Here is a 25,878-nt window from a genome sequence, read left to right on the forward strand (position 1 = left end):
TTCAACAAATTAATGCACATCAAAAAATTAATGTCTTCGTCTAATGAAGCCTCGTTTATGTTCCTCGGTTTACTCTTCTTTATAATACTGTAAATTATGTACATAAAAAAAAATTCGTTATATATACCGCAAATTATGTACATCAAAAAATTAATTCATTAGAAACTAGATTTTTTTTGTCATACTATGTTTTTTAATCTGTATTTTAAAATAAAATTCTTAATTGTTAACAGTTGTAATTCAATTGTTAAAATGTCATTATGTTTTATTAATGTATGCATCCTATCCTTTTTTGGTTTATAACATGTATACCACACATAGTATCTGCATGCATTATGACGTTTAAAGCCATTATGTGACCGATTTTCAAAGGAAATTTGCTCATTTTGATATAGCGACCATTTGATATAACGACTAGATTGGGGCAGTCCCGATGGGGCCGTTATAACGCGAGTCAACTGTATATATATATATATATATATATATATATATTTATTTATTTATATCCCGTAGACGAGAACATCACTGGGACATATTAGTCCCGCCTAAGAAACCAGGTGGAACACATATCCTATCCAGCCTTGCTCTTGAGAAATAGTTATTTATTGTTTATTTATTCAAATTTTTTGGCAAAATACTCCTATTTTTACGTTAGCTCATCTATGGAAGTTGAGACTGTTTTTTAGCGGAACAGAAAAAAATGGTCTACTAAGGGTTAAAGGTTGAAAATTTGTATATATTTTCCACCTAATTAGCGTTTTGATTTATATAATTTTGATGCCTTTGTTCTATGTTATCATCTTCTCACAATGTTCTTGAGGATGTGTTGAATCTCATCTTTCAACCTCGTCAAAATACTGAATCATGTTCGGTGGCCTAGCCAGCATTGATCAAGTAATGCTACTACGTGATGATAATCCATTGAAAATATTGCAGAGGGAAACGCTTCGAAAAACGATGGGTAAATAAGTGCTGTCGTGGCCGTGTCTTACATTACCCTTTTACAATTTTGAATCGTTCTTTTGGGTTTCATAGTATCTGACAATGTTTGTTGTGGTTTCAGAAGCAACCAAGAAAAGCTTTTGCTTAGTCAATAAGGTGATAGATGAATTTTAACGGTTTTTCAAAGGCATGGCTGTATGATGTAGGCACAAAATTCTCAATTTTTTATATTCATGTCACAGCATCTACAAAGGTGACAACTATGTACAGACATCGTCAAATGCTTTACTTTGACCCATTAGGTGCCAAAGCTCCCACTATGGGAACAACTTTTCTTTATTTTTTCCTGCTTCTTCCTCATAGATTAATTTAAATTCTATAAATATATCACTAAATAAAAACTGATAATCTTATGTTAATTTTTATGAGAATGAAAATATTAATTAAGTATTCAAATTTTCAATAAAAATAGGCAAAATGAGTAAGCTGTGATTTTTTTTTCCATTCAATTTTTTAAACGCAATCTTTAAAATTAATTTCTACTCTAATGGTGAAAAGTCTTTAGGAGTAAGTCATCTTCAATATATGTCAAAAGCTGATTTAAAAAATGTTACAAATATTTAATAATGACCTCCTTGTTCGTCAGTTCTGATATGGAAGCTTTTACGAGAAGTATAAAGGGACGAGCAATAAAAATATTAATTAATTTTTTCGTATAAATCCCCCTTACGTGGCAGACGGCGCTGCAGATTTTCTTAGCATCTGTAGATTAATTCCCATCTCATTTTTTAAAAACGATAAATAGAGAAAATTTTCGATCAGAAAAAAAAAACCGAGTACAAGTAAAAACTAAGATAAAACGAATTTTTTTTTCTATTTTCACTTATGAAAATATAAGATAGTTTTTTTTAATTTAAAACTTGGTACCGAAAAAAAGTCAATTATTTAATTCTTATTTTTATGGCTTTTTTTCTTGTCAGCAAAGTGCCTGTAATGGTATATTAACGAATTTCATTTGAAGAAATTTTAAATAGGCACAAATCATGACACCGTGAATTGCAGTTTTCTTTATTTCTTCTTTAAAAAAAAATATTTCATTTCAATATAACCAATAACAAAGCTAAAGTATGATTGTACTAAATTAAAATCTAATTTAAGCAAAGTTTTTGCTTGTAACTTTATTACATTTAATATTTGCAAATTGTGCAAAGTGTTTCAAATTCAGCTAAATTTTTATAATAATAATCTCTTCTTCACTACTTTGAAGTTGTAGACCAATTTGAATTTTCGAAGCTAGTGTTATGGATTGACTCTGTAAATTCTCAAGGAATTAGCATGTTCATCATTAAATGTAGATTTCGAAATTATTTAAAAAAATATCGCAATTTTACAAAATGGAGCCTAATAGGTTTTAAAATGATATTTATATAACAAAAAAAAAACATATTTGTATTTATGAAGGAAAAAAAGATTTTAATTTGAAATCAGTCTCATATTTAGAGTTAAATTTTTGCTTAATCTTATTATACTTATTGTTTTTTTTTCATTTCAAATAAGATCAGTATACTGACCTGTTCCACGATTGATGCTAATCTTCCCAACGCCACTCCTGATTGGTCATTTTGTGTTATGACAGTTGAACCAAGTTTGACGACAATTCGTCGAGCGTCTCTTAATTGACTTCGGTATCTCAAGGGTCTTTGCTTATTATCTTCCACATCTAGTTCTTCATGGATGTTATCTCTAATTGCTGTGAGACCTCGACGGTTACTGTGTACTAAACGGGAGTATATACGAAATGATTTGCTGGTGTTACATAAAAATATCTTCTTCAACATTGTGGTTACCTAAAATAGAATTGTCATAAGAACTATTGTTTGTAGTTTTCAAAAATGCACAGAGGGCCGAAAAAAAGATTTTAAAAATCCTTTGATAAAAAAAAGAATTTTTTCGAAACTTAATCGTTCAAAAGGCAAAATTTAAGTACATCAATAAACTAGACTAGAAATAACTATGAATTAGGTCTATTTCAGACAATTTTGCTTTTGCAAAGATTGCTTTTTTGTTATTCAAAAAAGGATAAATAGCCTAATTTTAAGATCAAAAACAGAAATCTATATTAAAAATAAGAGTTATTCACATTAATTACAGAAAGAAGATACATTACTCCCATTAGAACTCCCATTAGATATTTTTCATTAAGATAATGCTCGACTGCACACAGCAAAGGTATAACAGGAATGCCTCTGCATATTATTACCATTAGTTTCTGGCCTGCTAGATTCCCAGATTTGTCACTAAGGAACATAACTTGGACCACTTGGGATGACAAGTTAGAAAACCTCCGAGTCTAGTCGATTTAGGGTTTTTTTTTATGACGAGTTTGAAACGAAATGTCGTAAGACATCATAAGAAACTCTGGCATTCTTGCTAGAGATGGCCAAAGAGGGAACTAAAATCTCCATTCATTTGCAATTTTTCTCTGGAATAAAGGATCATTTTGCCTTGATTTTTTTTAATCACTTACTTATATCAACGTTGTAGTTATGTATATAAAATTTTGCTTTATTCTGACAACACTTTCAAGATGCACTACTTTTTACGTCAATCAACATAGATCAAAATTTTTCCAAACTAATACGTTATCATGGATTGATTTCTTAATCACTTATTTTTTTATCAACTTTGCAATTATGTTTGTAAAATTTCGTTTTATTCTGACAACACTTTCTAGATGCGTCATTTTTATTGAAATTAATAAAGATCAAAATTTATTCAAACTAATACATCTTCTTGTCTCTGATTTACTGACGTGATTTTTCATTGCTAGAGTAGGTAGCAATGCTATTCGTTTAAATTTTAAAACTCTTCTAATTCTAAAATATATTAAAATTAACGTAACAACCATACTTGTTTTTATAAATAAAAATTTGATCTCTCTTTTGTCTTATTTCTGAGAAAAAGGTGTGTTTAACAATTAGAAATAAATATTTTCGATTTGAAAATGTCATAAATTTTGAGGGGCTGTCACTAAGTATTTGTTTTAATTATAATTTATTTTTTTTTCTTACTATGTTTTAGTATGGACCTTAATAAGTATTTGTTATGTCAAAGGCTACATTAACCAAATAAATAAAACGATTTCCAGAAAATTAAGTTAGATTTTCTTTTGATTGAATACTTCAGAAATTAATTCAATTTTGAAAAACAATACTGTTAATCAAGTAGATTAATCAAATAATGTAATTAATACTAAACTAACTATGCTAAAAATATGACATCTTTATAAACTATTCAACTCTGACTAGACTTTTGTTTTGAAGAAATTAATATATACAAACATCATAAACAAGAATTTATCAACAAATTGTTACTTATCAAAATGTATGACCTTGTCGGTAGAAATATTGAATGAATTTATTTCAAGATAAGAATGTGTTTGATATAAAAAACAATTGTTTAAGTTTTATCATTGCCAACTCACGAGTAACTATGCTTCTCACTTTCCTATTGTATACACATGCGGTTCTAGCATAATAAAAAAAAAGCATTGGATTCTTTAAAACCTTAAACTTTATCATTGCCAACTCACGAGTAACTATGTTTCTCACTTTCTTATTGCATACACATGCGGTTCTAACATAATCGAAAATAAGCATTGGATTCTTTAAAACCTTAAACTTTATCATTGCCAACTCACGAGTAACTATGTTTCTCACTTTCCTATTGCATACACATGCGGTTCTAACATAATCGAAAGTAAGCATTGGATTCTTTAAAATCTTAAACTCTCCACTAAATTGCCTTTTGAATGATTAAGAATTTTAGGTATGAAAATCTTTATTACTTACAATGTTAATCTTTTTATTCAAATGAAGATAGACTTTAATTGCCCAAAATCTGGGTTTAGCGATAATGTTTTGTAGACTGCGCCACAAAATAAACGGACCAGCCTAAATAACTTTTGATCCAGTCATCGGGTCTTCTCGCTCTAGGATTCAATGTGAATGGGGTGAGGATGTTTCAAAAGAGCGGTCCAAAGTTTGGACCCTTTAATCTTACTTTTGACGTATTTCACCATATCTCGAGAATTTTTAAAGGGATTTGAAAATCTTTTGTACACAATTACAAATTGTTTTTATGAAAGATAATTCCATGCGAAATACAATTTTTTTCGAATAAGTATATTGTCTTATTTTATTTAATTAGTCGAAAAAAGATTCAAATATAATGTATATAATTTTTTACACCATTTTAAAAAATGTAATTTGAAATGCTGTTTTGCTGGTTTGAGTAAAATCGGTCGAATAGTTGCTCAGAAATCGAACTTCGTGTTTCTAACATCCGCTCTATTGACCAAACATTTGGGACAATGTTTCCCGGATTGCGCTTATCCCCTCCCAATATTTTGAGAGTAAGAAATCCAAATCCGTAAAAAAAAAATATGTTCATTAAGGGAAAATGAGCTTTTTTGTCTGACTTCTTAACTTAAAATATCGTCAGCACAAATTTATTACCATATTTTAACCCTTAAGATGGAGTCCTAAAAAGTGAAGTTCCGATCATTAGATCAAAAGTTGTTTGAAGTAGTCTTCTCTTTATTTTGCTCCTGATAATGCTATCAAAACTAAAGGGTCTTGATTACCGTAATAGCGCATTCACAATAAGAAAATCTGGAGAAAGTGCGAGTTTGTCTGGAGGTCATTATTTTTGAAAGGGATTATAACCTTTACTGAGAATTTTTTTCTATGCTAATTATACTAATTCATAACAATTACGTCCAATTTTCTTGAAATCTCTATTGGCACATATTAAGAAAATTTTAAGAAACATTTTACGAAATAAATTTTGCTTTGATTGTTAACACAATTCAAGCCAATGAAATAACGAATATAAATTTTGTCAGATCACATGCTTCGCTGTATTTTCATTTATAACAAGTAAGATAACTAAAATTTATTCTCGATAATTTTTGTGAGTCTGCTGCTGAACCAGAATTTTTTTTTTATTTTTTCTTTACAAAGCTTCCTAAGATTAAGATATATATTCTTTTTAAATGATATCGAAAAAGTATGCATTTTGTATTTTTCTCAAATTTTTTAAGTCAGTCATTTGATATTTAGCTTCCTCATACGCTACGCGGCTACCTTAAGTCAAACGTAATTTTTTTCTTTGAAAATGAGTTATTTGTAGTACTTGTACTAAACGGCCACTGCATAAAGGAATCAAGGCTGTATCAACAAACATGACCAAATGAGACATTTTGAAAGTAGATGGAACATTAAAAAAAATGGACAGAAGTAAAATAAATTAATATAAAGTGCCGTTTCATATAGAGCAAACTCAACTGCCCCCGACGACCACAGTAGGACTAAATAAAACAAGTGGGGATTAAGAAATTGTTTGCCGATCGTCAATCGATCACCCCTTGCACATTATTATTATTATCATCATTATTATTGTTGTTGTTGCTTAACTTCTTCTGGCCTGAAGAAGTCAAACCAGATCTATGAACCCGTTGACCTGAATTAAATCGAAGACCAAAAGAGGAGTAGAGTAGATATCCTGAATTAAATCGAAGACCAAAAGAGGAGTAGAGTAGATATCCTCCCAGAGAAGACCAAGATAGCCCAGGATATGATCGGGGGAAGCCTGGTGTAGGCCATTTAGGGCAAAGAGGAGGGTAGGTTTTAGTTCATTCGAAAAATAGTAAACCTTTTAGATGGCCGGTAGCCAGACGAGAGAGGGTAGTACAGACTATCCTTTCAAAAGGAAGAGTCAAAGAAACTCCAGGCTTATTTCCCTTGTACCAATGGTGGGTGGGGGGAATCAGCCAGTCCCTGAGAAGCTGGGAGGTAGCATCAGAAGAGGTAGGGTGCGGTTGGCTGTAACCCTCTTTAGCCAGTCTGTCGGTTAAGCCGTTGCTATAGAGACCGACGTGAGAAAGAATCCCCTGCAGGTGAATATTATGCTGAAGGAACAAAAGTTTTAATTTGTTAAGGATGGAAATACTGGTTTTGTCGCCAATTTGGGTCCAGTTGTTGAGATGTTGCAAATAGCTGCTGCTATCAGAGAGTATCCAAACGTCTTCAAAACAAAGGTCATTTTGCGTGACAAATTCCAGTCCCCTGTTGATAGCAAGAAGTTCACTTCTGAAAGCAGAGCAGAAGTCTGAGTTACGCAGGCAGAGAGAAAATTTATCATCAGGAGTCTCGATGTACAGTCCGCAAAAAAAAAAACGAATCACCCTGAATAACTTTCGTTCTAATGATCGGATTTTCACGAACTAAGTGCCAATCTTAATGGTTCCTGGGGGTGACCTCAAATATGTTAATTAATTAGTGCTAACTATTAATTAAGTTACGAAATCAGACACAAAAACGTACTTTCTCTGAATAAACATATATTTTTTTTTACATATTTGAAATCTAGACCCTTGAATTAGTGGGGGTAGACAAAATTTTAAAAAAATTGGGTGGTAAATTGGGCCGCAATAAAGGTTTATATATTTGGCGATAGTCCAGAAAATCGCCAAAAAAAGTCGCCTGCGCAAATAAATATTTTAAGATAACCCATTGACTAATTCAAAAGAGGAGTGCTTAATTTTACTAGGTTGCTACGCAACCAAACTCTGATAGTAAAAAAATTGAAATAATGTTCAGTGATTGCTCGGAGGGGCTTAATTTATTGTTAATAGGAAATATCTCGAAGTTTCCAGGCTATAAACAATTTTTTTAGGGGATTTCTGTCCAAAAAGCAAAAAAAAGTATTATTTTAATCTCCTTTGAAAAGTAAATTTGAATCGATTTATAAATTATTTATGATAGTTTTTAGAATTTAAATACATGAACTTTTTATCTGATATTATTTAGATTACACTGTTTTTACTATATTTATTCGAGGATTTTATACTAAAATATAATGAGCATAACTTATTATAGCTATATACAAAATTTTAGGGATAATCATTTTTACAGTTTTAATCGAGTCTTCTAGGCAAGAAAGTTTGAAGAAAAAAAAAGTGCTTGAAAAATAAAATGTAGATTGTATAATAATTCTAATGCACAAGGCTTTCTATAATTTACGATATTTCTTTTTTCTATAACTCAAGGAATTGCTGAATGTTTAGTGGCATTTTAAAAAGATTAAAATATGTTATGTTTAAGAATAAGATATTGAAATAATATGTTGCAAATTGTAGGATTCATTGTTTAAAAAATCGCTTCATTCTACTTGATATTTAGGTTACATCGTTTCCTTTGGATAAAGATGATTAGCAAATAGCATCCTCATGTTTCGATACATTCTGAAACTTATACGTTCGCAAATTCACCATAAAATGTCGCACAGCATATTCTTCAATTACGATAAGCTACATTTACCACCAAATACTGCTAATATGGTTATTTTTGCTTTCTTATATATATCTGATGATCTCTTTTTAAACAGAGCTCGTAAGATCCTTAAGATACTGAAATGGGGGCACAAAACCTTAAGAGATAAAATATTTAATTTCATTAACTCAAAATATCTGGTGTCAAAATGTTAATTTTTAAGTTAAATATAACTTCTACAATATTGATGTTCTTACATTTTTAAAGATCACATGAATCCTGATAAAATATTAAAATGCATAAGTTTACTTTAACTAGTGTAAAATCCTTATCAAAATAATGATCAAGATCCAAATGTAAAACAGTATAATTGACGATAAAAACTCAACTGGCTTCAAAACATATGAAGAGGGAAGTAAAAGTCGACATGTTTCGAGTTTTCAAATATAATCGCCCATTCTCAAGACTTGTCGGGCTTGGATAACTTGTGACTTTTATTATTGGGAGCTCAAAGCATGTCTATTTTTCTTATCATCTATTATTTTATAAATCAATGAAGTTTTTATATTTTCGATTCAGTTTCTTGGGATTATCCATTTAGTTACACAACATATTAAATTATTTCACTTGATATTAAAATAAGTTTTACATATGTTATAGGCACAGGTTCTTAGATTGAAAAAATAATAATTCACTACTTTGTAAAAAAATTAATGCAGTAAAAAAAAAATTTTTTTCTTTTGCTGCAAGCCTTAACATTTTAGTTTAAGGTCATAAAAAAATTCCGTTTACAATTGAAATTTCAAAAGTCGAATGTGAAAATGGAATGTCCCCTAGTACCAGGAATCGAAATTAAATAGTAACAAGGACAACTTTTTTAAACAAGTTAGCGTTTCCGTCCTACTCGAAGTTGTTTGAAAAGGTATTTTTTATATATCGATTCCAAAGTTTATTCTACATATATTTCAGGGTATACTTTCGGAGTATTTCGATCGAGTTTATTTTTACACCCTTATTTGCTTAAAATTATTAAATAATTTACTTAAAATAAATTATTCAAGCTACATGATTTAATGCATTTATAGTATAATAATAAACGGAGCTTCCGACGCATATCCTTAACCTTAATACCGCTATCATTAAATAAATGGAATAAGCTTAGATAAATAATAAAAGTTAATTTTTCCCTCGTGTAATTTTCAAGGAATAATATGTTTCGATCAAACAGATTTCATTCTGGAAATAGCGAAATAATTGAGTAGGTCCCTTGGAGCAATATCATTCTTATCCTCTTTTGACGAAATATAGGAAAAATTAGTTTTCACAGTTTCTGTAAAAAGTATGTTAGCCTACTTGCCACGTTTTTTTTAAAATTTTTTTTTATTAAAATAAGGTCGGAAATTGTGTATTGAGTGCACAGCTTCGGAATCCTTACAGATTTCAATTTTATTGTTTCCTGAATAACAAAATAAGGCATTTTCCTGATAACAAATTATACTACAATAATATCTTGGAAATCATGCTAAAGTAAAAAATTAAACTAAATAGTTTAGTATATTATCAGAAAAAAAAATCTACTTGGTATCATAAAGAGTAAAAGATATAATGAAATAATTAGTGAATCACACGTGGTCAGATAATTAAAAATTTAATTTCACAACTAAGATAGTAGGACGACATTTAAGATACTGAGATATTTTAAGACACTAAAAAAATTCGCTACGTATTCCACAGCTTTTTATGTTCGGTATCTTTATCCTCTTTGTAGTGACTTATAAAACATCAACACTGTTTTAGACAATCTAAGTTGAAGTCACAAGAAACAAAAAAAAAAAAGACAATCAATAATTTATATTCTTTTTTCAGAAAAAAAATAGTATGCTAAACAAATAATTAGCTGTTTTGCATTAAATAATTTTAAACAGCTGAATGTTTTTAATTTCTTAACAAGGTTTTATTCTTAGCTAGCAGACAATAATTCTTTAAAAAAAACTTGACTATAATTTGAAAAGGAAACCTAAATTAAGGAAAATCTAAATTAAAGTTCTAAAAAAATTATTAGTATATTAATGAAGAAATAATAAACGTAAAATGGAAAAGAATAAGAATTTTAAAATTTTATTAAATAGTTGGTAAAATAGTTCTGCGATACACTTCCGGAAATTTCTTTTAAGATTAGGATGATATAGGGTAAACCAACAAATGAAGGAGCATTTCATAGATATTTCTTAGAAATAAGATTTTAAACGTTTTAATTTAGATTGATTGGTAAGAGTAGCTTACTACCTAACAATAGGAAGTCCTCTAACAATGCATTTAGTTATCTGGTCTTTGAGTCTTTTCTGGAAAAAGTTTTGAATTTGTTAGTATCTGGTCAACGCCTTGTTTCTTCGACAAAATTATAAGGTCAGTGGTTGTTGTTATCCGTTTAAACTACAATTAATTGCATATAATAATGCTTTTTCTTTTCATTGTGAAAAAAAGAATTCAAAATATGGTCATTGAAGTTACGTTTTATTTATTTTAAGCATCATAACATAAGCAAGTACTGAGATTAGGGGGTGTTTATTAACTGGATTACAGAGCGATGAAAAACCAATGTATAAACAAGTGTTCCTTTACTGAGATTTTTTCAAGTTAATGAAAATGAAAGAAAAATTTTAATTTTCTTGTACCTTTTGTTATATTATAAATCAAAATTATGTTAAAAATAAAAAAAAACAACTTCTAACCAGTGAAGGAACAGGCATGTTCCTTCACTGAGAATAGATTTCCCAGTGAATGAATAGTATGAGTGAAATATGATTTTACTTGGATAATTAGTAGTTCAGCGACATAGAGGACTCCTAAAATTCAGTTAAATGTTGTATGAATAGTTCCTATAACTATTTCATTTAAATATGCAAATTTAATTGCTAAATTTCTTTAAAGAATTATAATAATAATTTTTTTATTATTTATCTTCATAAATGTAGTGATTAGTTATTACATCATACCTTAGACTCCTTAATAAACTATGTTTATTAACTAAATATAACAACTAAATATAATAATAAAAGCTTGAATGGAATCTTTGCAGAATTTTGTGCCAATAATTAGCTAAATTATTATCCTATTGCCGTCTTTAATGTCCTAACGGAAACTGGTAGGAAAAATCCATTTAAAGACAATTATCTAGGTGAAAAATGGGTGAAGTTTTTTTAAGGTGACATCCACCGATAACTCAGTGCAATGCGAAGATAATTTCAAAAGGCAAAACTTCCCTTTGAGAATAATATTCGAAATACTGGTTCTTAGAACTTCAGAGAATCTTTAGGAGGGAAGTAGCCCTGGCATCTTTTTATAAAGTGATTGCATTTACAATGCGAATGAAACAAGAGTTGAATACTGCCCTTAAACGGGAAAAATCTGCGGCCTTAAAAATTATAAGGATTTATATTCTAAAGTACCTAGGAAAGAAAAAGTACCTCCATTGGTAGTTTTTCCTTACAGAAGAATTCATTGAGATATTACAGAATCAGTCCCTGCTACATATTTCATTGGAAAAAGCTATTCATGAAATGAAGCGATGACCACAGCAACATTTTACAAATATATTGCAAATGTTTCTACCCATGGCTAATTAAAAATGCAATCAAATTCCTAATTTTGCTTCTTCTGGATAGGTATAAATCTCATATCAATTTGAAACTGAGCAAGTTTTGTTCCTCAAAACATATTTTCTGGTTTAGTTTTCTACGTAATTCTTGGAAATCTCGTTAGATCTTGAAAACAAAAGAATTGTAAAACAATATGTCTAGAAAATTTTACATCCATTTTCAAATAAGATTTGAGGCATCAACTGATGAAGTTAAAATGCTTTTATGAAATGCGATATTTTTTCATTCGATGTAGAAAACGTTGACTGTAACAAATGCATGCAAAACAGACACCAAGAATTAATGAGCAAGACAACTTATCAACAAAACACATAATTCAAGAGTAACGATGCGCTATTTCTTCAGAAGCTTGAGAAGGAAATCTCACAAGTTATGTTGCAAATTTTTAAAGGAACATTGACAGAAAAGTTTAATCTCCCAAATATCCAATAGCCTGTGCTTTTCTCAATATTGAAGAATTTATTTCAAAAAGAGCAATTGTATAATCAAATTTTGGCTCTGAAGCTGAGACAACTAACATTAATAATGAAAGTATCTTGAAAACTGATTTTGAGATATGTCCTCTTGAGGCATTGTTAGTTGCAAAAACGATTGGTTTCATAAGTAACTACTAGATATAAGTCAATGAGAGATGGGTTTTACTCAAACTTCGAAACTCCTTTTTCTCATTTATTATCCAGTGAGGAATTCTGGAAATGGAACTGGAAAATCAAAAGAAATTTCGAAGATACATTTACATTGGCCAAAAATTTGGAAAAAAGAGGAAGGTTAAATCAAAAGAAAAAGAAATAAATTACTCATGACGAAGAGAAAAAAAATACTGAAAAAGATTTTAAAAAAAAGCTTAAAAAATATGAGGAAAAGATTAAACAAAAAATGATCGAATTATAATAATAATAAAAACATCATCAGATTACACAATGATAAACATTCATAATTTAGAACGGACTATTAAACTGTGAGAAAAAAATTAAAAACATTTTTTTAAAATTATGTATTCAAACATATTTTACTTTCCATTCCATGACTGAAAAAAAAGTAACATTTTCCACATTAACTATGGTTATATGTCGTAATTCCAAGAAAAATCTTGTTTTTAGACATTTGTGTGGCCTATGGGTTCCTAACGAGCATCAAACATTATCAAAATTAAGTGCTCATTCTCTGGAAAATTTAGTGTTTATTCACTGGTAAGAACTGTTCCTTCACTTGGTCATCTTACTACTTATTATTTAAACCACCAAAAGCTTAAAACAATATTATGTAAGTTATCTAACTTTTTTTACATAATTTGCATTTAATAACAAATATGTCGACACCATCATTTAGCTAAAATTACAAATTTTGAAATTTTTATAAATTTTTTTTAAAGGCAAGCTAAGCTTAAGTGTTCCTTCATTGTTTAGTTTACCCTATAAGAGGTTGAGAAATTTGCGATGCTGTGAGAGATGTTTAAAAATGTTGACTACGTATTTTTATTAATATTTATAAAATATATATTCAAGAAATTGATAAATATATTATTCCAAATCTATGCATACGTATGTATATTATTGAAATTGTATCAGTTATTGAAAAACAAAATAAAAAAAAAATAAAAAATAATCACATTAAATAAGCACAATCTGGTGTATTCTATCAGAAGCATGCTTTTTTAAAACTAGGCATTTGTTGAATAAAGTGTTTTTTATTCAAAATTCTCTACTAAATTGCAAATAAATTATTAAATGACTAAAAACGAAACATCGTATTTTATAGTGTGAAAGAAATAAAAATAAAAAGATTAGCAAACGATTCTTAGCGAAAAAAATATGAATGAAATTTTACGCTACGCGCGAGAAGTCAAGTATCTCCCAAGTTTATCACATTTTAATATTAATCGCCCCAATTAGTTATTTCTTTATTGTCGCCAAATTATTTTTTTAAAAATAATTAATGTTAATTTTTCTCAGCTTCTAATAAATAAAAACAGTTGAAACTTTAGATTTTTCAATTGAAAAATATGTAAATTAATATGGTATAAAAAAATTCATACCTTATAATTCAATATTTTTTCATCCTCACTTTAATTAAATAATAAAAAATAATAAATAATTATTAAAAATTATTTTTTGCATGAAATTATCTTTGGGTAAATGAGTTTTATGAGTGGGTGCAATTTTTTTTGAATTGCTTCATTAGTTTTGAAAATATGACTGAAAACGCAAAAAGCGAAATTAACATTAAGGGGTACGAACTTTGAATCGCTCTCCTGACCAAACTATGGGGACCACATTTCCCAGATTGCGGCTACCCCCTATATTTTGAAGATAAGAAATCCAAATATGTAAAAAAAAACTGTAAAAAAAAACTTTTTTGCGGACTGTACAGTCCGCAAAAAAAAAAAACGAATCACCCTGAATAACTTTTGTTCTAATGATCGGATTTTCACGAACTAAGCGTCAATCTTAATGGTTCCTGGGGGTGACCTCAAATATGCTAATTAATTAATGCTAACTATTAATTAAGTTACGAAATCAGACACAAAAACGCACTTTCTCTGAATAAACATACATTTTTTTTCACATATTTGGATTTTTAACCTTCAAAATATAGGGGGTAGCCGCAATCTGGGAAAAATGGTCCCCATAGTTTGGTCAGGAGAGCGATCCAAAGTTCGTATCCCTTAATGTTAATTTCACTTTTCACGTTTCTAGTCATATTTTTAAAACTAATAAAGCAATTTAAATAAAATTGCACCCACTCATAAAACTCATTTACCCAAAGATAATTTCATGAAAAAAATAATTTTTAATAATTATTAATTATTTTTTATTATTTAATTAAATTGAGGATGAAAAAAGTTTGAATTATAAGGTATGAATTTTTTTATACCATTTTAATCTACATATTTTTCAATTGAAAAATCTAAAGTTTCAACTGTTTTCATTTATTAGAAGCTGAGAAAAATTAAAATTAATTATTTTTAAAAAAATAATTTGGCGACAATAAGGAAATGATTAAATGGGGCGATTAATATTAAAATGTGATAAACTTGCGAGGAACTTGACTTCGCGCGCGTAGTGTAAAATTTCATTCATATTTTTTTCGCTAATAATCGTTTGCTAATCTTTTAATTTTTATTTATTTCTAACTATAAAATACAATGTTTCCTTTTTAGTCGCTTAATAATTTATTTGCAATTCAGTAAAGAAATTTGAATGAAACATTTTGTATAAAAAACACTTTATTCAAGGAATATCCAGTTTTATAAAATAGGATATGATATGATCTTCTGATAGAATATGATTATACACCAGATTGTGCTTATTTAATGTGATTATTTTTTATTTTTTGATTTTGTTTTTCAATAACTGATACAATTTCAATAATATACATACGTATGCATAGATTTGGAATAATATGTTTATCAATTTCTTGAATATATATTTTATAAATATTAATAAAAATAGGTAGTCAACTTTTTTAAGTATCTCTCACAACATCGCAAATTTCTCAACATCTTATAGAGTAAATTAACGAATGAAAGAACACTTAAGCTTAGCTTGCCTTTAAGAAAAAATCATAAAAATTACAAAATTTGTAATTTTAGCTAAATGATGGTGTCGACATATCTGTTATTAAATACAAATTATGTAAAAAAAAATTAGATAACTTACATAATATTGTTTTAAGCTTTCGGTGGTTTAAATAATAAGCAGTAAGATAACCAAGTGAAGGAACAGTTCTTACCAGTGAATAAACACTAAATTTTCCAGTGAATGAACACTTAATTTAGAAAATGTTTGATGCTCGTTAGGAATCCATTGACTACACAAATGTCTAAAAACAAGATTTTTTTTGGAATTACAACATATAACTACAGTTAACGTAAAAAATGTTACTTTTTTTTCCGTCATGGAATGGAAAGTAAAATATGTTTGAATACATAATTTTAAAAAAATAAAATTTCGTTTTTTTTTTTCTAACAGTTTAATAGTTCGTTCTAAATTATGAATGTTTATCATTGCGTAATCCGATGATGTTTTTATTATTATTATAATTAGATCACTTTTTTGTTTACTCTTTTCCCCATATTTTTTAAGCTATTTTTTAATCTTTTCAAGTATTTTTTTTCTCTTCGTCATATTTTCTGCTTTAACTTTTTTTTCAGCTCTTTCAATCTCTTTAAATTTTCGTTCTTTTTCTGAAGTTAATGCAAAAAAGTAATTTTTTTCTTTTGATTTAACCCTCCTCTTCAAGATACTTTCATTATCAATGTTAGTTGCATCAGCTTTAGTGCCAAAATTTGATTAACCAAATGCTTTTTTTGAAATAAATTCTTCAATATTGAGAAAAGCACAGGCTATTGGTTATTTGGGAGATTAAACTTTTCTGTCGTCAATGTTCCTTTAAAAATTTGCAACATAACTTGTGAGATTTCCCTCTCAAGCTTCTGAAGAAATAGTGCATCGTAACTCTCGAAGCATGTATTTTGTTGATAAGTTGTCTTGCTCATTAACTCTTGGTGTCTGTTTTGCATGCATTTGTTAAAGTCAAAGTTTTTTTTACATCGAATGGAAAAATATCGCATTTCATAAAAGCATTTTAATTTCATCAGTTGATGCCTCAAAATCTTATTTAAAAATGGATGTAAAATTTTCTCGACATATTGCTTTACAATTCTTTTAAGATCTAACGGGTGATTTCCCTGAATTGGGTAGAAAACTTACCAGAAAATTTGTTTTGATGAACATAACTTGCTCAGTTTCAAATTAATATGAGATTTATACCTATCCAAAACGAGCAAAATAAGGAATTTGATAGCATTTTTAATTAGGCATGGGTAGAAACATTTGCAATATATTTGTAGAATGTTGCTGCGGTCATTGTTTCATTTCATGAATCGCTTTTTCCAATGAAATATATAGCAGGGGCTGATTCTGTAATATCTCAAAGAATTCTTCAGAAAGGAAAAACTACCAATCGAGGTACTTTTTCTTTCCTAGGTACTTAAGAATATAAATCCTTATAATTTTTAGAGTCAAGGATTTTTCCCGTTTAAGGGCAGTATTTAACTCTTGTTTCGTTCGCATTGTAAATGCAATCACTTTCTAAAAGGATGCCAGGGCTACTTCATCTAAAGTTCTTAAAACCAGTATTTCGAATATTATTCTCTAAGGGATGTTTTACCTTTTGAAATTATCTTCGCATGCACTGAGTTATCGAAGGATGTCGCCTTAAAAAAAACTTCACCCATTTTTCACCTGGATGATTGTCTTTAAATGGATTTTTCCTACCAGTTCCCGTCTGGACGTTAAAGACCGCAATAAGATAATAACTTAGCTAATTATTAGCACAAAGTCCTGCAAAGAAATTTTCTATTCAAGCTTTTATTATTATATTTAGTCAGTAAACATAGCTTATTAAGGTGTCTAAGGTATGATGTAATAACTAATCACTACATTTATAACGATAAATAATTAATAAATTATTATTATAATTCTTTAAATAAATTTAGCAATTAAATTTGCATTTTGAAATGAAATTGTTATAGGAACTATTCATACAACATTTAATTGAATTTAAGATGTCCTCTACATCACAGAACTACTAATTATCCATGTAAAATCATATTTCACACATACTGTCATTCACTGGGAAATCTATTCCCAGTGAAGAAACATGCCTGTTCCTTCACTGGTTAGAAGTTGTTTTTTGTACTTTTAACATAATTTTGATGTATAATATGACTAAAAGTACAGGAAAATTAAAAATTTTCTTTTATTTTCATTAACTTGAAAAAATCCCAATAAAGGAACACTTGTTTATTCATTGGTTTTTCATCGTTTGGTAATCCAGTTAATAAGCACCCCCTAATCTCAGTACTTCCTTATGTTATGATGCTTGAAATAAATAAAACGTAACTTCAATAACCATATTTTGAATTCTATTTTTCACAATGAGAAAAAAAAGCATTATTATACGCAATTAATTGTACTTTAAACGGATAACTACCACCACTGACCTTATAATTGTGTCAAAGAAACAAGGCGTTGACCAGATACTAACAAATTCAAAACTTTTTCCAGAGAAGACTCTAAGACCAGGTAACTCAATGCATTGTTAGATGACTTCCTATTGTTAGGTAGTAAGCTACTGTTACCAATCAATCCAAATTAAAACGTTTAAAATCTTATTTTTAAAAAATATCTATGAAATGTTCCTTCACTGGGGTGTGTTCCATCACTTATTGGTTTACCCTATATCGTCTTAATCTTAAAAGAAATTTTCGGAAGTGTTTCACTAGTGTTTCGCAGAACTATTTTACCTATTAATTAAATAAATTTTGACATTTTTAAGAATCTTATTCTTTACCCTTTTACGTTTATTATTTCTTCATTAATATACTAATCAATTTTTTCAGTTCTTTAATTTAGGTATTCTTTAAAGTAAAGTTCCTTTCTAAATTATAGTCATTTTTCTTGAAAAGAATTATTGTCTGCTAGCTAAGAATAAAATCTTGCAAAGAAATTAAAAATATTCCGTTGTTTAAAATTATTTAATGCAAAACAGCTGATTATATACTAAGTATACTATTTTTTTTTAAAAAAAGAGTATAAATTATTGATTGTCTTTTTTTTGTTTCTCGTGACTTCAACATAGATTATCTAAAATAGCGTTGATGTATTTTAAGTCACTACAAAGAGTATGAAGATACCGAACATAAAAAGCTGTCGAATTCGTAGCCAAAATTTTTAAGCGTCTTAAAATATCGCAGTATCCTAGTTGTGAAATTAAATTTTTAATTATCTGACCACGAGTAATTCACTTATTATTTCATTATATATTTTACTCTTTCTTTATGATACCAAGTAGATTTTTTTCCTGATAATATACTAAACTATTATGTTTAATTTTTTACTTTAGCATGATTTCCAAGATATTATTGTAGTATAATTTGTTATCAGGAAAATGCCTTATTTTGTTTAGCAGGAAATACTAAAAATTGAAATTTGTAAGAAGATTCCGAAGCCGTGCCAATTTTAGAGTCATCTGATTTTAAAAAAATGCTATAAGAAATACGAAATTTCCGAACTCATTTTAATAAAAATAAATAAATAAACGTGGCAAGAAGGCTAACATACTTTTTACAGAAACTGTGAAAACTAATTTTTCCCATATTTCGTCAAAAGAGGATAAGAATGATATTGCTCCAAGGGACCTACTCAATAATTTCGCTATTTCCAGAATGAAATCTGTTTGATCGAAACATATTATTCCTTGAAAATTAAAACGAGGAAAAAATTAGCTTTTATTATTTATCTAAGCTTATTCCATTTATTTAATGATAGCGGTATCAAGGTTAAGGATATGCGATAGAAGCTCCGTTTACTATTATACTATAAATGCATTAAATCATGTAGCTTGAATAATTTATTTTAAGCAAATTATTTAATAATTTAAGCAAATAAGGGTATAAAAATAAACTCGATCAAAATACTCCGAAAGTATACCCTAAAATATATGTAGAATAAACTTTGGCATCGATATATATAAAATATACTTTTTCAAAACTTATTTTAATATCGAGTGAAATAATTTAATATGTTGTGTAACTAAATGGATAATACCAAGAAACTGAATCGAAAGTATAAAAATTTCATTGATTTAAAAAAATAATAGATGAATAAAAGTAGACATGTTTTGAGCGTCCAATAATGAAAGTCACAACTTATTCAAGCCTGACAAGTCTTGAGAATGGGCGATTATATTTGAACGCTCAAAGCATGTCGACTTTTACTTCCCTTTTTATACGTTTCGAAGTCAGTTGAGTTTTTATCGTCAATTATACTGTTTTACATTTGAGTCTTGATCATTATTTTGATAAGGATTTTACACTCGTTAAAGTAAACATATGCATTTTAATATTTTAACAGAATTCATGTGGTCTTTAAAAACGTAAGAGCATCAATATTGTAAAAGTTATATTTAACTTAAAGATTAAAATTTTGAGACCGGATATTTTGAGTTAATGAAATTAAATATTTTATCTTTTAAGTTTTTCAGTATCTTAAGGATCTTACTAGCTCTGTTTAAAAGGAGAGTATCAGATATATATAAGAAAACATAAATAATCATAGTAGCAGTATTTGGTGGTAAATGTAGCTTATCGTAATTGAAGAATATGCAGCGCGACATTGTATGGTGAATTTGCGAACGTAAGTTTCAGAATGCATCAAAACACGAGGATGCAATTTGTTAATCATCTTTATCCAAAGAAAACCATGTAACCTAAATATCTAGCAGAATGAAGGAATTTTATGAACAACGAATCATACAATATGCAACATATTATTTCAATATCTTATTCATAAACATAACATATTTCAAAGTCCTTAAAATGCCACTAAACATTCACCAATTCCTTGAGTTATAGAAAAAAGAAATATCGTAAATTACAGAAAACCTTGTGAATGTGCATTAGAATTACTATACAATTTAAATTTTATTTTTCAAGCACTTTTTTTCATCTTCAAACTTTCTTGCCTAGAAGACTCGATTAACCCTTTCGTGCCGACTGTCACAAATACGTGACAGCATAAAACAGTATCTACCAGTGTAAAAAGATAAAACTGGTAATCAAAGTAATTCTTTAGCAGTTTATTTGTGGGCAGGGTTATAATTGTTTGATTTATTTAATTCACCATTACTTAGTTCAAAATAAAATTATTTAGCTATACTTTGAACTAGCATTGATTATATATATGATTAAACTAACAATAATTAAATTCAAGGAAGAATTCAAGGAAATTCCGTGAAATTAGCAGCGCCTGCATTTAAGCTACCGTTTTTTATTTATTTACATCCTGATTCTGATTTTGTACGAATGCTTTCATGAATCACCCGTCGCCAAGGGGTTAAAGCTGTAAAAATGATTATCCCTAAAATTTTGTATATAGCTGTAATAAGTTATGTCAATTTGATTTTAGTATGAAATACTCGAATAAATTTAGCAAAAACAGCATAATCTAAACAATATCAGATAAAAAGTTCATGTATTTAAATTGTAACAACTTAGAAAATCATAAATAATTTATAAATCGATTCAAATTTTCTTTTCAAAGGACATTAAAATAATTTTTTTTTGCTTTTTGGACAGAAATCAGCTTAAAAATTGTCTATTGCCTAGAAACTTCGGAAGATTTTCTATTAACAATGAATTAAACCTCTCTGAGCTATCACAAAACATTATTTCAATTTTTTTACAGTCATTTTGGTTGCCTAGCAACCTAGTAAAATTAAGCATTCCTCTTTTGAATTAGTCAATGGGTTATCTTAAAATATTCATTTGCGCAGGCGACTTTTTTTGGCGGTTTTCTGGACTATCGCCAAATATATAAACCTTTATTACTACCCAATTTACCACCCAATTTTTTTGAAATTTTGTCTACCCCCCCTAATTCAAGCATCCAGATTCCAAATATGTAAAAAAAAACATATGTTTATTCAGAGAAAGTACGTTTTTGTGTCTGATTTCGTAACTTAATTAATAGTTAGCACTAATTAATTAGCATATTTGAGGTCACCCCCAAGAACCATTAAGATTGACACTTAGTTCGTGAAAATCCGATCATTAGAACGAAAGTTATTCAGGGTGATTCGTTTTTTTTTTTGCGGACTGTACACTCCGCTGCCAGCATGACTAACGATTTTGCTGCCATCAGTGAAAATTTTGGTGCCTTGTTTTGGAATAGAGTGAATAATTTCAAGAGCCAGTTCCTTCAGATGGTCAGGCAGGAATTCCTTCTTATTGACAGGAGCAGGAAGGTTGAAAGGAAGAAAATTTATCGAAGATCTTCAGAAGGGTTAAAAGAACTGTGAAGGGAGTGCGGCTCTTCATTATCGGCATGGAGGTTTTGAAAAACAACCTGGCTAAATGGACTCTCCATCATCATTATTACTTTTATTATTTAGTAAGTATGCCATCATTAAATTGTTTCTTAATTCTCCAAAAATGCTTTATTTGACTCAGGTTTCTTAATTCCCCCCCCCTTGTAACATGTTCAGTTTAATTCCTTACATTGTTAATATCAATAACTTTTTAAAAATAATTTTAAATTTTTGAAAAAGTTCTCCAAGTTTTAAGAAGTGATCACTATTAAAAATGCTACAACTGACGAACAGCAAATATCCTAATTTTCTCTATAATTTCTTCTGTAGCTCTACAGCCCTTAGTGGACCCTGACTTGTTGCACAATTCTATTCCATGTAGCCCTCCTGCTTTTACATCTCATTCCACCTATGGATTTTCGTTTTCCAAGCTATTTCGTATTTCTCGTGATTAAGATATAAATTTCAATAATGCAAATGTAGTAAAAAAGCATAAATCTTTGGAGAAGCAAACTATTTTAAATCAAAGTAGTTATTTAGTTGAAAAAATTGTCAAAAGCTGAACTTTAATTCTCGAGGTAAATCTGAGTGATGGTAATATTAAAATATAAAAATTATTTAATGAAAATTAGTTAACGAATTAAATTGAAAAGCGGTGAAACAAGTACCAACAATAAATTCAGATATTATTTTTGTTTTCGTCAGTTAATTATTTATCTACTTCCAAATAAAAATTCTTTTTTACTATTTCTGTCCAGGTTTGAAAAATAAAGGTGCGTATTAGCTATTCAAAATTTATTTTCAAAATCAAACAGATAAGAAGTAATATGCTTTTTTATTGTTGAATATTAAAAGTATAAAAAGGTTTTTTTGAATTAAGAGATTTGTATTTCATAATTAAGACATTAAAAGCAGCCTTCTTTTTTAAAAAATGATTAAATTTAATAAATATGAAGAAAAAATAGACAAGCATATTATTTTTATTTTAAATTGATTCCTTAAAAACATCAAAGTAATGCAGCTATATTTAATTTTCTTAAGCTGTTTAAAATGAGTAAATGTGAACAAAATCGCTCTCTCAGTAACTTTAAGTTGGATTCACGTGAATAAATTTCAAAAATATATTAATTTTTATTTATTTGCTAAAATGACGAAAAATGATTATTTGTTAAAATGACTATTGAAATATTCATCATAGTTGAATCCAATTGATTTTCAATGAAATAAATACAAAGATAACGCATGCAAAATAGTTAAAATTATTCAAACAAACAAAGCTTTAAATGAAAAATTACATTTATAAACGAATTAAAATTTATTTTAGGGAAAAGCTATAATCTGAATTCCACTTACCTTTTATTAGTTAAATATTAAACATTGATTATTATTAAATATTTCATGTTAAATATCTCGAAACTTACAAACAGTACCAATCATGACATTCATATGACCACTGTGTATATTTAGAATACAAAAACTAAGTTATGAAAACTAAGCACCTTTACAGTTAAAAATAAACAATCAGTCTTGGAAATCTTTAAAAAAGGCGTTACAAAATCGACTTCTAAACGCTAAGATAAAACATAAAGATAACAAAAGTGCTACCACTCGTGTGATAGTGAGAACAATATCTTAGACAGAGTAGAAAGAATAATAACAAGACTTTCTTATCATTTGAAATTAATCACAAGAAAAGAATCTCGTTTTCGATTGTAAATACATAATGGATGAAAAGTCTTGAACTTGAAGGTACTAAATATTATAATATTCTAGATGATTCACTTTAAATAATGCAATATTTTATGAAATAATTGTAAATTTTTATATTTTCGAATAATATTTGAATAATACCACAAGTTAAGAACCACGTTTTTCGTTCATAAGGTGGCGGCTTACTGTAAAGCTTTTTTTTAAATATTTGTACTTATTACGACAATTCTTATTAGTACTTATTACGACACATTCAGTAAAAAATACAAAACTAAAAAATAAATTTTGACGAATATATATTATTTTTATGCAATGATCTAAGGTATGACAAAATTAGAAAAAAAAATCTATTATTTTATCATATATTATAAAACAATATTTTATTGTTAATTTTACCAAAGCACTTTAAAAAGTACCGTGCTTTTTGATTTTATCGTAGAGCTTGAGACACGGTAAAGTTTACCATATTTTGGTAATTTTGACCATACTTTCTTTCCAGTGTATGAAATAAACTAAATCTTTGTATTTAAATCTATAAAAATCATTTTGCAGTAGCAATCGAAGTTTAAAACATAACAGAAAAATATACCTTCCTTATTAAAAGCGATTTATTTAATCGATTTATTTATTTAACTTTTATCTTAAGAGATTATAAAAGTTTAACTTTAACTTTTATCTTAACTTTTATCGATTTATTTAATCGATTTATTTATGTAACTTTTATCTTAATAAGAAGGCAAGTATGCTTTTCTGAGTTTCACAATAAAACTAAATTAAGTAAAAAGAATACTAGAATACAGTGTCATCATATCTCGCAGTTCTTATTGGGGGGGGGGGGTCAATTATTTCTCAATAAAGAATTAAAGCCCACTGAACTATCAGTAACTGACCTTTGTATGACTTCTACCCTATTTTACCCCTATATACGCATTATTCTTGCTACCAACCTATGTATCCAACTGATACCCATTTTTTATCTACCAACATACCCTTTTTTTTTTAAAATCTAAAATTAACTCTTATTACAAAATCTAAATGAAATTAAACAAAATAGGTAAATTGAAAACTGTTATAACTTATTTAAATTTCCGGACATTCTTCATGCTGATAACATCAAATACGTCTGTAGCTGTTTAATTTTTAATTATTATTTAAATTATTAATTAAAAATTATAAGGAAATTAAATTATTAAGTGAAAAAGATAAACAGGATATTTTAAATTTTTCAGAATCAAAGCAGAGTAAAGTACCACAACATTCGAAACATATATAATAAAAAATGTTTATCCTTACTTCAAAACTACTAAGCAAAGAATGGAGGGTTTCTATCTATAGCCTATTTCTTAAATGACGCAAATAGTTTTTGTTAGATAGGAAAGAAGATGCTACAGGCGAAATGTCAAAGGCAGAATAAAATTTCATGACATCAAAATACCATACTATATTTTTTTTCCATTTAGAGCTTTTGCACCAACTGTGGCATTATCTAAAGTTTAAGATTGTTTCAACGATCTTTGAAACTTTAGATCGAATCTTCTCAAAGTATCATTTATCATTTCATTTATTTCATCATTTGTCACATATAGGAAAAAGATCAAAATAGGAACGAAGTTATTTTTTTTCTCTAGCATTTCTAATTTAAATTTCTTTAAAAACATTTTCTATGTGGGTAAAGGCAGGAAAGAAATGTGTGTAAAAGTTTATCACTTAAATCTTAATATATATATATATATATATATATATATATATATATATATATATATATATATATATATATATATATATATATATATATATATATATATATATATATATATATATATATATATATCATAAAAAATATCTTATTTTCTCTCCAAGAGTTTATCAGTATTTCACCGGATTTTAATTCATGATATTTATATTAAATTTATTTTATTTTTCTCGTAATAAATGCCCTAAAAGTAAATACAGTTTTATTAATAACAAAAAATTGGATTCATTTGCACTTTATTTGTTTAGTAAATTACTTAACTAATTTTTCTAGATACATAGTTATCATAGATTTCATGAAAAGTGAGCTATGTCGAGTCCTACCATTATTGATTTTAGTAAACGAGTAAGTGAAGAGAAGAACAATTATGATTTTTTTAAAAATCATAATACGTTCAGTCATAAAAGATGATCATAATGGTAATAATAAAAATACACAATTGTTTCAAAAAAACTCATTTTATTTATTATCATTTGTTATATTTTTAAAATCAAAGTAAAATAAAATATTTTTTTTTTATTTTTTTAATTTCTGTAACAAAGTTGATTGAACATATTGAAAGCGATAAACTAACGTATGAAAAGCGAAGTCTTTGTTTCAGTCATAG

At 28.0% G+C, this 25,878-nt stretch overlaps 1 protein-coding gene across 2 annotated transcripts in view; it reads right to left on the reverse strand.

Moving 5' to 3' along the window:
* Positions 1–23,441, reverse strand: part of LOC107452038 (delta-1-pyrroline-5-carboxylate synthase) — a 44,230-nt gene extending 20,789 nt beyond the window's left edge. The window contains exons 1-2 of one of the 2 annotated variants that reach the window (XM_087166161.1): positions 23,162–23,441; positions 2,514–2,789 (exon numbers count right to left, since the gene is read on the reverse strand). In XM_087166161.1, the coding sequence (XP_087022287.1) occupies positions 2,514–2,780 (267 nt within the window). In that variant the 5' untranslated portion in view covers positions 2,781–2,789; positions 23,162–23,441. Of the gene's footprint in view, positions 1–2,513; positions 2,790–4,793; positions 4,955–23,161 lie in introns of those variants that run through there. The other variant, XM_087166162.1, reaches the window with a different exon arrangement.
* Positions 23,442–25,878: the final 2,437 nt, after the last annotated feature.

The sequence above is a fragment of the Parasteatoda tepidariorum genome, chromosome 6 (assembly GCF_982258835.1).
Source record: "Parasteatoda tepidariorum strain Cologne lab strain chromosome 6, Ptep-v5.0, whole genome shotgun sequence".
NCBI classification, from domain to species: domain Eukaryota; kingdom Metazoa; phylum Arthropoda; class Arachnida; order Araneae; family Theridiidae; genus Parasteatoda; species Parasteatoda tepidariorum.